We start from the raw sequence: 14,839 nt of genomic DNA on the forward strand, positions 1-14,839 counted from the left end.
TCTTTGTGTGTCTACTAGCTAGAACGAAGGTTAAAGTTACAAGAAGAACAGAGTCTGTCTTCCGGTAATTCTGTTTGCAGTGCAGGTTTCACTTTCAAAGTCATCCTCCAGTGACAGGTTGTATGACCTTTCCGACCTGTGATTGATCATGACCTCTGACCTTTGTGCTTGAGATGTACACTGAAATGGCCTTATGTTTCCTTGAGGACATCATGGGACATCTCCATCCTGTCCTGTTTCATATCAGAGAAATCACTCTACATTACAGTAAATGTTAAGTTTTACTGAAGTTGAATTGCTTCACCCCTCTTACCAGCATGAATTGTGGGCAGAGAATTTTTATTTGTCCACAAATGTTGTGGAAAAATAGACTAGCTCATACACATGTTTTATAAACAATGACCTAGCCAGCTGGCACATGGTGAAAAAAAGCACATAATCGAGAGAGGGAGAGAAGAGAGTGAAGAGAGAGAAAACAGAGAGAGAAGATAGAGAGTTAAGAATGAGCGTTCAGACACCACGCTGAGAAAGGCATCTTCAGTCAGGAGGGAACAGCAGAAAAGAGGATAAATCACACAACCGGTTTTCTACATCCACCCCCGCATCCACCACATACAATGTGTGCTATTTTCACGCCACCAGTTCCCACATTAGATCAACACATTGTAGACCAAAGGCTGCCATAACTAAGGACTTAAACACGGTCTGATATCAATTCATCTCTAGCTCAACTTCAGAGGATAAATCATATTAATATTGTGACTCAAAATAGAAGACATCTGGATAGTTTATTTCTGTACAGACATTAAGATGCTCATGTTTCTGCGGTCAGTGAATGTGGAACACTTTGTTTTCTGCTGGTGTTTCCCCTGATGAAAAAACACAGTCAAAATTCCTTGACTGCAGACAATAATAATAATAATAATAACAAGAATATAGACATTTCCATTAAACAAGCTTTATTCTTGTTACGTCATGACAATGCAGACAGTGTTATTACATGAGGATTGTTTAAAAATCAAACTGTATGACATGACATCAGCATGCCATATGATATATAACACAAAATAAGTGTGATGTTAGCAGCACGTCAATACTCGTCAACTAAAAACAAAGATGTATTCTGATTGGGTAATACGAGGTGAAAAGTGCAATTGGCACAGATTGAATTCAAAATGATGACTTGACATGGCAGAATGCAAGAAGTGTAAAAAATATGGGGACAAAGGGCAGGCCCTGTGATAAATAGACAGAGAAAGAGAGAGAAAGAGAAACGCAATGATAGAGTAAGAGTGTGAGGGAGAAATACAGGCTGGTTTTAAGAGACTGTAACAGAGACATAGAGAGAAAGAAGGAATAAGAGCAAGAGAGAGTGAAAGCTTGGTGGCTAAGCGGACGATCCTGTCAGACTGCTGTGGCGAAGCCTATGCGGTTGTTGCGACGGTCGAACTCTGTGTAGTAGCGGGCAATAAAGTTGGCTCCCAGGATCCAGATAGGGCCAGTAGGGGGCGGCACATCCAAACCCCTAAAGGTCACACTACAGATGTCCTCTCCAAACTGAGATTGCTGCAGACGGAGAGCAAATCATAAAAAAATACTGGTAAAGACTTCCATAAATGCGTATTTATAAAACATACATGTCACATCTATAAGCACAAAATAAACATGACATAGTAGCTGCAAAGGTAAACATGACAATCGCCCTGTATCTGTACAGTATATCCCAGTTGTGCCAATTTCCATGTTGCTTACCCATAAGATGTAGTCCTCCTCAGTGAGTGCGTACTCATGGCCTCCGAGGTGGAAGGTGACACTGGGTAAGGACTTCACCAGGTCACAGTTTACAGTGTACTGAAAAGAGAACAAACAACACATCTTAGTCCACCCATAAGATAAGGTAAGGGAAGATGCTAGTTAACAGACCATTTAGGCAATAAAGATACAGTATGTGGCTCTGTGATGTACATACCCCTCCCTCTGCCAGCTCTGTGGCTCCAATGGTTTTCATCAGTACAGACACAGAGGAGGCGGGGCCTGTGATGTAGGAGGAGCCTGTGTCAATCACTGCCGTACAGCCCTCCTTACAGAACAGCATCTCCTCCCCCACTGTCACCCTGGGAGAGAGGGAAGGGGAGAAAGAGAAAAAGAGAGAGAGAAAATGACACACACATGTAAAGTTCATTGACACAGGCAAATGTGCATATACTGGCCCACAGATAAACAAACAAACAAACAGACAGACAGACAGACAGACGCACAACTTGCACATCAGTGGAGGTTGGTGGGAAGACCTATAGGGGGACGGGCTCATTGTAATTGCTGGACTGGAATCAATGGAACAGAGTCAAAAATGTGGTTTCCAAATGTTTGAAACCATTCCATTTATTCCATTCCAGCCATTACAATGAGCCAGTCCTCCTTTAGCTCCTCCCACCAGCCTCCACTGTTGCACATGCACACGTACACACATAACTGTCACATCTCACCCTTTCATGTTGACCTCCCATTTTCCTGCCTCACTGGTGCCCATGTAGTTGAAGGTACCAGTATAGTAGTCTGGGTCTGTTCCTCCCATCACTAGCTCTCCACCTGGTTTGTGCATTGGGTCTCTGAGAGAAAAAAAAAGATTGCACGATTGCTATTCATAGGTTGCAGCTCCGTCACATCATGCCATTGTTGTGCACGTTCTCAAACCGCCCTCCGACATTGGGGTGCCCAAAAGTCATGATAAGCCCAGTCATTCTGAATGGGGGCTACCCACTGGGCAAAAACTGATTGAATCAACGTTGTTTCCACTTCATTTTCCACCTAATTATTTGCATCCTTTAGAAATGTCATTGTTTTTCTAAGCTGCTGTAATGCACTTTTGATGAAATCATCAGCCCCAATTGACAATGCATTGAGTAGAATGCTCAGTCGGGCATCAGTCCTAAAACGAATGTTCAAAACAATATTTTGATGAAATGTGCAACCCACTAAGACCTACTTGTGTGAGTTTTATGGGCCCGATTCAGACTTGAGGTAACATGGACTTAAAGGCCTAGTGCAGTCAGAAACGTGATGTTCCTGTGTTCCACACGAGGTTGGAATAATACTGTGAAATCGTGAAAATTATGATAATGCCCTTTTAGTGTAAGAGCTGTTTGAAAAGGCTGCCTGAGATTTCAGCCTGTTTTGGTGGGATGGAGTCTCGGCCTGCCTGGTGACATCACCAGCAAATAAATTAGTTAATAGACCAATAAGAAAGAGAGTTCCAAACCTCTCTGCCTATAACAGCTAGTTCTCAGTTTTCCCCTCCCCACTCAGACCACTCAAAGACAGTCCTAGCTAAATTATTGCTTGAGAAATTGCTCTTTGCTAAGAAGCTATGTTTGTTTCTTATTGACCATTTTCATTTGAAAACAATCACAGTAAGGTACGTAATTGTTACCTAGAAATTATTTGATATTGAGATAAAAACGGCTTCATTGGACCTTTAAGTAAAAAGAAGTCTACTTATCTCAAGTCTGAATCGGGCCCTGTATGAACAGTGACAATGATATCCCCTACTTGCTGTAATAAACAGAGAAGACCTCATCCTTGAGGACGTGCTGGGACATGATGCGGTCGAACACAGGGGTGATGCCGTCGATGGCCACGTTGGGGTAGCCCATCCCAAGGACCCCGTCAAACTTGGCAAAGATGAAGGGGATGGCAGGCAGGGCTGTGGCCTCCGCAAACACCTGGACCACTGGGATGCCACCCACCTAGAGAATGCACAGAGTAAGATATAACTGTCCCTCAAAACCTAGATCTAGGTTTTCCCCTAGTAAGATAATCCTACGGTAGATCAGTACTTATGGGCAATGTCTACTACACTGCTCAAAAAAATGAGGTCTAGCATTGTCTTGCATTAGGAGGAACCCAGGGCCAACCGCACCAGCATATGGTCTCACAAGGGGTCTGAGGATCTCATCTCGGTACCTAATGGCAGTCAGGCTACCTCTGGCGAGCACATGGAGGGCTGTGCGGCCCCCCCAAAAAATGCCACCCCACACCATGACTGACCCACCGCCAAACCGGTCATGCTGGAGGATGTTGCAGGCAGCAGAACGTTCTCCACGGCGTCTCCAGACTCTGTCACGTCTGTCACATGTGCTCAGTGTGAACCTGCTTTCATCTGTGAAGAGCACAGGGCGCCAGTGGCGAATTTGCCAATCTTGGTGTTCTCTAGCAAATGCCAAATGTCCTGCACGGTGTTGGGCTGTAAGCACAACCCCCACCTGTGGACGTCGGGCCCTCATACCACCCTCATGGAGTCTGTTTCTGACTGTTTGAGCAGACACATGCACATTTGTGGCCTGCTGGAGGTCATTTTGCAGGGCTCTGGCAGTGCTCCTCCTGCTCCTCCTTGCACAAAGGTGGCGGTAGCGGTCCTGCTGCTGGGTTGTTGCCCTCCTACGGCCTCCTCCACGTCTCCTGATGTACTGGCCTGTCTCCTGGTAGCGCCTCCATGCTCTGGACACTACGCTGACAGACACAGCAAACCTTCTTGCCACAGCTCGCATTGATGTGCCATCCTGGATGAGCTGCACTACCTGAGCCACTTGTGTGGGTTGTAGACTCCGTCTCATGCTACCACTAGAGTGAAAGCACCGCCAGCATTCAAAAGTGACCAAAACATCAGCCAGGAAGCATAGGAACTGAGAAGTGGTCTATGGTCACCACCTGCAGAACCACTTCTTTATTGGGGGTGTCTTGCTAATTGCCTATAATTTCCACCTGTTGTCTATTCCATTTGCACAACAGCATGTGACATTTATTGTCAATCAGTGTTGCTTCCTAAGTGGACAGTTTGATTTCACAGAAGTGTGATTGACTTGGAGTTACATTGTGTTGTTTAAGTGTTCCCTTTATTTTTTTGAGCAGTGTATTATTCCCATATTGATCACAAAAAAGCACGATAAAAAGGGATGATAGGAAACAGGTGAGGAGAAAGGGTAGGAAGGTTATTTTCTTAGAGTGGTATAATGTTACACTCACCACAACCACATCCTCACTCAGGAATCCCCGGATGTTTCCAGAGGCATACTGGATGGAGAAACCTGTCCCGTTCTTGACGTGCGTCCGGGACTTGGAACCGTCGTATCTGTTGTGGGTAACTGTGAGTTCAAAGGTCATTGAGTCATCATTGTCCGGGAACATGCTTATCTCTGGTGAAGCAATCAAACATACAGCTTTTATGTGTATGTGTGTGGGAGGCCAGGAGGAGGTGCTCATTTAGGAAGTGGGCTGCTCATTTGACGGCTACATGGAGCAGGCCTTTGCCGAAAAGCTGCATAAGTACCAGCCCCTCGTGGCATGCTTGGACAGCCTCGGGTTTAGGTGCTAGCTGGTTGTGCTGGTTGTGCTGATATTCGGCAGCCTCCAGATTGCGGGCCTGACAAAAACTAGGGCAAAGCAATTGGCTAGGTACTGTTCTGTTCAGCTGTCGTGGGCAGCCTAGCTGTTTGGAGAAGGAGGTGCTTACTGTACCCTTGAGTGCCATGGATCCTTTTTTTGTAAATTTGATTGGTGGATTCAAATAAAGTATTTAAAATGTGTGTGTGTGTGTGTGTGTGTGTGTGTGTGTGTGTCTGTGTGCGTGTGTGAATGTGTGTAGGGGTGTCATGCACCTCAAAAATCTGAGGTGGCACAAAGTATGTGAGGATGGCTAGGCGATTGAGAATTTTGAGAAATTTAAATTTTTCAAACACATTTTTCCTGCTATCTAGAGCCACAATCAGTATGCTTAATTCTATGTGAAAAATATGTCTATTTTTCCGCATATCTAAGCATGCCTCCTGAGCTGTCTGTATCCTCCTGACTGGTGGTTCTTTAAAAAAAATACACTTAATATGCTTCTCTGCAGCTATGCTAAAATCTGGGTAAAAGATTGAAAGGAATGTGAGTCTTATTCAGTACATTTAGTTATTGCTCGCCTTTCTAAAGTCTACCATCCTTGCCAGCAGACATGCCAGCTAAAATACAGCTAACTGCCAAAATAATGGAAACACTTGAGTAAATCAGGTATACAAAGTATATTGAAAGCAGGTGCTTCCACACGTGGTTCATTTACATTTTACATATTTAGCAGACGCTCTTATCCAGAGCGACTTACAGTTAGTGAGTGCATACATAATTTTTTATACTGGCCCCCCGTGGGAATTGAACCCACAACCCTGGCGTTGCAAACGCCATGCTCTACCAACTGAGCTACATCCCTGCCGGCTATTCCCTCCCCTACCCTGGACGACGATGGGCCAATTGTGCGCCGCCCCATGGGTCTCCCGGTCGCGGCCAGCTACGACAGAGCCTGGATTCGAACCAGGATCTCTAGTGGCACAGCTAGCACTGCGGTTCCTGAATTAACTAAGCAATTAACCTTTCACTGCAGTGGGCTAAATCAGGTTTCTTGGTAGTCTTAAACAAATCTACTTTGTAACAAAAGTATACACCTCACACACATGGCTATGGGCTTAAAAAAAGACACCTGTACCATGTCAGATATAGAGTTGAAATCTATTCAATTTTGAGTTTGCATCTCAATATTACACTTTATACACATCACAGAAGACTGAATTATAACAAAACCGTTTGTTAAACTAAATAAATAATAATGTTGATTAATTCTGAAATTCTGAAAAATATTAATAACATTCCACCCATGAGGCCACTAGGTCATTTGACTGCAGGAAAGGGCTACCATCCCATCATGCTTAGGGGCATGTATAAAATTGCTGGGCAGGCCATTATTTTGGCCATTATTTTAGATACCATGGCTATACCCCCATAGGATGACAATGCCCCTATCCACAGGGCACGAGTGGTCACTGAATGGACATAACCTGGCGGAGGTCCTCCCTCAACTGGTTTTTGGCCTCAAAAGCTCATTTCCTGCATTTCTACTAGGGCTGTACCAGACAAAAAAACATCTTGGTCAACCAAGAGTAGTCTTTTCTTTCGACCAATCGATTGGTCAAAAATGTTAAACGTGTATTTTTCCATATATAGACACAACCTTTGTGTTTTAATCAAATCTACTATATACTGAACTTGTCTGATGATTTAAGCACGCTGTTTGATTAAATAATTAAGACACACAAATGACTCAAGAGAGAGCCAGAGATCAAGATAGCCTAACCAGAAGATAAAAACCTGTTCCCGACCCTCCTTCTCCCGCTGCTGCTGGCCTTCGCAGATTCTGCCATTAAAGGCGCTGTATGGTCAATCCCACGTCTGCATTGGCCGTGCAGCATTTACGGTGATACGGCCTCTGCAGAAGTCAGGGCATTCATACTTATTGCGCTTCACGGAGCACTGCAGAGCTGTTGTGAAGGAAGTTGTCAAGGAAGTGAGTGTGTGTGCAATTGCATCACACCATCCATATGGCGCCGCCGACCACATTTTCGGATCAAACATAAGTTGGCTCTTACGCTCCTGAAGTTGCCGGTAATAGGCTACACCAGCAGTCAGCAACCTTTTCCATTTGGAGTGCCAATTTATCTTATAATTTCTACCAATCTGCGTGCCAGTTATGATTTTTCGTGGAACATTTCATTATAATAGTCTTTGTATCTCAAAATCATTGTCTGTGGTTAATCTACATTCTAAATCTAAATGAAAATTATACAAATCTAAAAGTAACTTTTATTACCATTGCCAACTATGTAAAAATAGCCAACATAAAGCCAACACATAAAAACATTGCAACCTGAAGGTAGAAAATATCCAGATGAAAATAAATATCCTTTAAATCACATTGGCTATGCATGGCCTGTCTGCAACGAACTTGAAACATTGTATCAACTATCAACTGGGTCTCCCAGAAACTTGCACTAGCAAACTTGAAACATTGTATAAAATATTCTGGGCCCTCAGTTTCCTGCGCCAGTGAGCTCAGGACAGACACAGCTGTAGGCTATTGGTGCAAGGGAAAATAAGTATTCAGGTATTTTATGACGTTTCCACTGGATCAGAGCATTACATCTATCCCTTTTATGCCGAGTGGTTATTGAAAGGGAGAGAGCTGGAAATATTGTTGAAATACTTTGTTGAACTATTGCCATTCTGAATTGATTCTAAAAACAGACTTCATTTACTTGCTGTTTGAGATTAAGAAAAATTACTTTGAGAAGCTCCACAGCTCATTAGTGGTGGTGAGTTAAGGCAGTCAGAAGTACTACCAGACATCCCAAAATGGGCACATTTAAAGGCCTACATTTGTGCGCAGGCCAGGTAGACTAGTCCTACTTCTATGTGTGTGTCCTTACTTAACATTGACGGGAGCGTTTCAAACAAAAGACGATGAATAAATTGACAAAACTCATTAATGGAATAAAATAAACAAAAACTTTTCTCAGTTTACATTTACATCATTTAGCAGACGCTCTTATCCAGAGCGACTTACAGTTAGAGAGTGCATACATTTTCATACTGGCCCCCCGTGGGAAACAAACCCACAACCCTGGCGTTGCAAGCGCCATGCTCTACCAACTGAGCTACAGGGGACCTGTAGGTTGTGAGTTCTTCAAAACACATGTCCACTCCGACAACGAGAATAGTAAATGACTGTAATAATAATATATTGAATGCATGAACAGAAATGACCATAACCAAACAAACATTCTAATAAATTAGAAATTATAGGAATTAACGGTAAATGTAAGCTAGTACTGGTGATATATGTAATGGGGAATTGATAGACACAGCAATTGCACAGAAGTTTATGAAACCATGAACCCACGAAATGGCGAGAGAGAGCGCGTTCTGGAGAGAGACGTTCCTTGTGCATCTGAGCCACAATCCCCATATTCTTGGACTGTGGCATCACCTCGGCATCCTCAATGGATTAGTTCACTGAGACAGGCACAAATCAGACAGGTGTCTCATGTGCCATGAAAAAAAGAATCTAATTGCAAATAAAATTTGATTTAATTTGATTTAGTATGTTCTATGGATGGTCTTAAACTGCAGTAATTTATGTCTGAGATTATATGACCATGACTGGGCATTCAAACATACCTGTATACATTTCACGGTAATGTCTACACCTGTTGTATTTGGCGCATGTGGCAAATAAAATTTGATTTCATTTTATTTGTATACATTCATCATCATCAATAGTGCTTCCCAGGTCTTTTTTTGTTTGACATGTTTTGTGTCATCTGGAAAAGCCTCTATCAACCCTTGATACAGTTTGGAAATCAACTTTAGAGGTTTGTTAGACTGCCTTAAAATAGTTTCAATCTTTTAAGCTTCTGGCTTGTCCAGTGTTAATAAAGTGTTGTATCTGCAAAAAGTTCACCTCAGCGCCGTCACAGACTGGTCTCCCCCTGGTTGCATGACCCTGCTGAGGCCCCTGTCACCATCTGATCCTGCTCAGATGAGGCATGACAAAGACTTACCTTGGTGTACATTTACACATTATATTATCCAGTAATAGAATCAATGGTTGAACAATTGAAATGACCATCATTCGCAGATCCCAGGCTGTAGCCTACCCATCAACTCAAGATGGAACTTTGTATCCATTCACTGATTGTTATAATAATATACTGCAAAATGTACCTTAGCTCCATAGACTGGTCTTCCCTGGCTGTCTGACCCTGCTGGGACACCTGACACCATCTGATCCTGCTAAGACATGATGAATATAGTGTTGTGTGCTGACTGTGCACCATGACAGTGTAGCCTGTAGAGCTGTTTATACCGTGTCAGTGTGAAAAGTAGGGAATTTGCTAGGGAAACTGACAGATCAATAACGTTACATTGCTATACTGACTAATAAAACTCACATTGTGTCACGATCGTCATAATGAGTGGACCAAGGCGCAGTGTGATATGCGTACATCTCTTTAATAGTGTACTTAGCAACACGATACAAATAACGGACTGCGACCGCGCCAACAAAAACCCAACAGGGGAGGGGCCGGGTGGGCATTCCACCTCGGAGGCGGATCCGGCTCCGGGCGTGACCACCACCCTCTAACAACCCCCCCGTAGCGCCCCTGGTCTGGTCCCGCTGGCTGGAGCTGGACTGGACATCGGTGGAGCGGATTGCTTAGGCTCCGGTGTGGAGCAGCTGACCGGTACCTGACCAGGCACCGGTGAAGCAGGCACGGGCTGTCCCGGACTGACGACGCGCACCACAGGCTTGGTGCGGGGAGCAGGGACGGGCCGGACCGGGCTGGCGACGCGCATCACAAGCTTGGTGCGGGGAGCAGGAACAGGCCGGACCGGGCTGGCGACGCGCACCACAGGCTTGGTGCGGGGAGCAGGAACAGGCCGGGCCGGGCTGACGACGCGCACCATTGGCTTGGTGCGGGGAACAGGAATGGGCTGGACCGGGCTGACGAAGCGCACCCTTGGCTTGGTGCGGGGAGCAGGAACGGGCCGTGCCGGGCTGGCGACGCGCACCACAGGCTTGGTGCGGGGAGCAGGAACAGGCCGGGCCAGGCTGGCGATGCGCACCATAGGCTTGGTACGGGGAGCAGGAACAGGCCGGGCCGGGCTGGCGACGCGCACCATTGGCTTGGTGCGAGGAGCAGGAACAGGCCGGGCCGGGCTGGCGATGCGCACCACAGGCTTGGTGCGAGGGGCAGGAACAGGCCGGGCCGGGCTGGCGACGCGCATCACAGGCTTGGTGCGAGGGGCAGGAACAGGCCGGGCCGGGCTGGCGATGCGCACCACAGGCTTGGTGCGAGGGGCAGGAACAGGCCGGGCCGGGCTGGCGACGCGCATCACAGGCTTGGTGCGAGGGGCAGGAACAGGCCGGACTGGGCTGGCGACACGCACCACAGCCTTGGTGCGGGGAGCAGGAACGGGCCGGACCGGGCTGTGGAGACGGACTGGAGGTCTGGAGCGAAGAGCTGACACAATCCGTCCTGGCTGAATGCCTATTTTTACACACTCTGTGTGAGGCATCAGCACAGGACGTACAGGGCTGTGTACTCGTACTGGCACTACAGCACGTGACACTGGCGCAGGATATCTGGGACGAGGAGGGGTACTGGAGGCCACGAGTGTTGAGCCGGCACACTCCGTCCTGGCTACATGCCCACCTTAGCACGACACGTGCGTGGTGCTCGCACAGGACGTACTGGACTGTGCCGGACCACTCGTGGCACAGTACGCAGCTCCGCACAGCTCGGAACCTGCCCAGTCTCACGCTGCCTAGCCTGAGTACGGGGAGTTGGCTCTGCTCTACCTCTAGGCTACGCCAACCTCCCTTCCAGCCCCCCAAACCCGGTGGCTTCCTCTCCCAATCCCCAAACTCGCCCCGTAGCTGCCTCCAGCAGCCCCGTCGTCCATGCCGTGTGCCCCCCCCAAAAAATTTATTGGGGTTGCCTCTTGCGTGTCCGACGTCGGCCCGGTTGGCGCCACTGCTCCTCTCTATGGCGCGCCTCCACCCTCTCCTCCCACGGACGGCGATCCATTCCGGCCTGGATTTCCTCCCAAGTCCAGGACCCCTGCCCGTCCAAGATCTCCTCCCACGTCCAGGCTGTCTGCTCCTGGACACGCTGCTTGGTCCTTTGATGGTGGGATCTTCTGTCACGATCGTCATAATGAGTGGACCAAGGCGCAGCGTGATATCTCTTTAATAGTGTACTTAGCAACACGATACAAATAACAAAAACAACAAAATGAAACGTGAAGTCCTCGGTCATACACAAACCTACACGGAACAAGATCCCACAAAAGACAAGTGCACAACAGGCTGCCTAAGTATGGTTCCTAATCAGAGACAACAAGACACAGCTGTCTCTAATTGGGAACCACCCCGGCCAACATAGAAACACTTAAACTAGATCGTGAACATAGAAAACGAAACATAGACACTACACAAAGAAACTAACACCCTGGCTCAACATACAAGAGTCCCCAGAGCCAGGGCGTGACACATTGCGCTGTCAAAAAACGTCAGAATATCGGTCTTCAGTTTGGCCGCTGGTTTCATCGTTTGATTCAGGTCTAGTGTGATTGAGGTAAAAATAATAGTTACAGTTAATGAGCTAGCTAGCTCTAATGGTACATCAACTGGCAAAAACTAGCCAAGTCAATTTACTTCTGTTGAAACGGGACAAAAATACTAAAACACATTTCCATACACACAACAGCTGCTAGATGCTGCTACCTGACAGATAGCTAGAGGCTAAAGCTGAACTGGTTGTGGTAGCTACAGAAAGAACTTCAGTCGAGAGGGGATGAAACATTAGCTAACATTACATGTCAGCACTGTGAATAAATACTTTTTTTTCCTGTTTAGTCAAAAAACAGTTACCTTGCCAGCTGCATCAGTCAAATAAAGAGTAGCGAGTTTCTGCTCTGCTTGCTTTTACAACTTAGAGAAAAAGTGTAATACACAGAGATGGCAGCTGCAGACAGCAGCACCGTGCTGGTCCTATATTAATAGCTTTGCCTTCGCACAGCCTGTCCGCACACTCTGTAGTGTCCGCGCGGTCCTAAATCCAGCCGTCTGAAATCGCCAAACAGCCTACCCAACCGCTCTAAGGTGTCTGCATTGTCCTAAAGCACACAGATGCCAATTTTTATATCACAGTGCAATAATACCACTGTGGGGGTATTACTGCACTGTGGGGGTAATTTGCGCCCCAAATTATGGAATTTCTCATGGAAAAACGATGTTGCATTCCTGTGTTTCCTTTATTTTGGCAGTTACCTGCAGTTAGACAAGCTAGCCACTCTAACTTGATTGATGGCTTCTTGGTAGCTAGTAATGAGGTTGGGAAACTGGAAACCTATCTGGGCTAGCTAAAGCCAACATAATAAAATTGCTAGGTGGCTAGTAATATTACAGAGAAACAACATCTTTTTTTTTTCTTTAAACAGGACAAATCTAAGGGGGCACTTGCCCCTGTGCCCCCTATGGTCATGGCGCCTCTGAATGTGTGTGTGTGGGTGTGTGTGTTTGTGTGTGTGTGTGCATTGTACTTACAGCAGGCAGTATAGAGAGGGGAACAGCTGTATGAGGGCACCCACAGGTTGGCTGAGCCTGTATCAAACACTACGTTGAACATCTGGGCAGGAGAACCAATACTGATCTCCCCATAGTACTGGGTCTGAGAAGCAGAGAGAAGAAGAGGCAATGAATCATTTACTCCACTGAGTTTGGCACGTGGTTTGTGTTCTCTCATTTGGAACATAATATTCCCATGTCAATTGCATCTACAGTATGCGTGGTCAGTGCAGTGTGTGCAGGGGGTCTCTCACATCCAGGTAGTTGGTGAGGGGGGTGGGGGCTGTCCCGTTGCTGGGGGAGAGGTCATTTTTGCTCTTCTGGGCCAATTCAGCGAATAACTGCGCTGGGGACACACCTATCTCATGCAGGGTCTCTCTTATGGAGGGCATCTTCTTCAGACTGATCCTGATCAGAGACGACAACAGTGAGGAAAGATCATCCAATAGAATGATAGATAGGAAGTGAGCAGGGGTTGGGGTATACAATGCATTCTGCAATCATGGACCATTGTTGATATGAGACCATGTGTCCCCAATGTCTGTATAACATTTTTGTTTCTACAGCTCTACCAAAAATACACATTCTCTATTGATTTAGTTTAGCAAAATAGTCTGGTTTAAATTGATAAAACACTTCAACGTATCCATTCAAGCTTCTTCACTGTCTATTTTAACAGCCCAGAGCAGTCAAACACGTTTTATAAATATTTCCACACTATGAGGTTGGAATAATACTGTGAAATTGTGAAAATTTTGATAATACCCTTTTATTGTAAGAGCTGTTTGGAAAGACTGCCTGAAATTACAGCCTATTTTGGTGGGATGGAGTCTCGGCCTGCCTGGTGACATCACCAGGCAGTAAATAAGTTAATAGACCAATAAGAAAAATAGTTCCAAACGTCTCTGCCAATAACAGCTAGTTTTCAGTTTTCTGCTCCCCACTCAGACCACTCCCAGACAGTCCTAGCAAAATTATTGCTTGAGAAATTGCTCTTTGCTAGGAAGCTATTTTTGTTTATTTTTGACCATGTAATTAGAAAACAATCACAGTAAGTTATTTAATTGTTACCCAGAAATAATTTGATATTGAGATAAAAAGGCTGCATTGGACTTTTAAGTAGCATTACACATTGCAGAGTAGGACCATAACATTTAGGTTCATAACACATTGCAAAGTAGGACCATAACATTTAGGTTCATAACACATTACAGAGTAGGACCATAAAATGTAGGTTCATAACACATTGCAGAGTAGACAACATACGGTGACAGAAACATAAATAAAAAGATGGCGTTACCTTAGTAAGGCATGGCTGGTGGTCATCGTCAGTGACAGAGCAATCACACACACCCAGCATAGCATCAGCAGGGCCATGGAGACCCTGGAGCGTGAAGGAGTGTGCGGGACGTGAGAAGATGCACAAGTTATCCTATTCAAGTTATCCTCGTACCGTTTCTCCGGATAAACCAGCTACTTGTATATCCGATTTTCTGAAAGATTGGCCCCTCTCTCTCTGTCCTTCTACTCTTTTTATACTAGCTCTGAGCTTCCCTAGAAGTGTCCACCAACCTCCCCCCCACCCACCCACCCACCCTTTCCCTCCCTCCCTTCTACCTCACCCAGCCCTCCCTTGATAAACAGGTCCCAGGGAGAGGTTTGAACTGTGACCCTTGGGAACAGACTAGAGACAGAGGGATGAGAGAGAGCTCTCTGACCAGGCTGGGCTTATATCACGGCTGCAGGGTGAACATGGATTAAGGTCTGTGAGAAGAGGAGTGGGAGCCTTGGGGTGGGAGGGAGAAGCTTTAGGGGGGACAGAGAAGAAGTGGGGGGGAGATA

The 14,839-nt window shown here is 46.0% G+C and overlaps 1 protein-coding gene across 1 annotated transcript; it reads right to left on the reverse strand.

The window, feature by feature from the left end:
* Positions 1-946: 946 nt before the first annotated feature.
* On the reverse strand, positions 947-14,374 carry LOC311150286 (renin-like; the record flags this gene model as incomplete). Its single annotated transcript, XM_084187671.1, has 9 exons — positions 947-1,566; positions 1,753-1,851; positions 1,970-2,114; positions 2,487-2,609; positions 3,550-3,746; positions 5,023-5,141; positions 12,977-13,100; positions 13,252-13,405; positions 14,298-14,374. The coding sequence occupies 9 exons, from the start codon at positions 14,372-14,374 to the stop codon at positions 1,405-1,407; spliced, it is 1,200 nt and encodes a 399-aa protein (XP_084043797.1). The 3' UTR covers positions 947-1,404.
* Between the last annotated feature and the right edge of the window lie 465 nt (positions 14,375-14,839).

The sequence above is a fragment of the Coregonus lavaretus genome, assembly GCF_964263955.1.
Source record: "Coregonus lavaretus genome assembly, chromosome: 22".
Lineage (NCBI taxonomy): Eukaryota > Metazoa > Chordata > Actinopteri > Salmoniformes > Salmonidae > Coregonus > Coregonus lavaretus.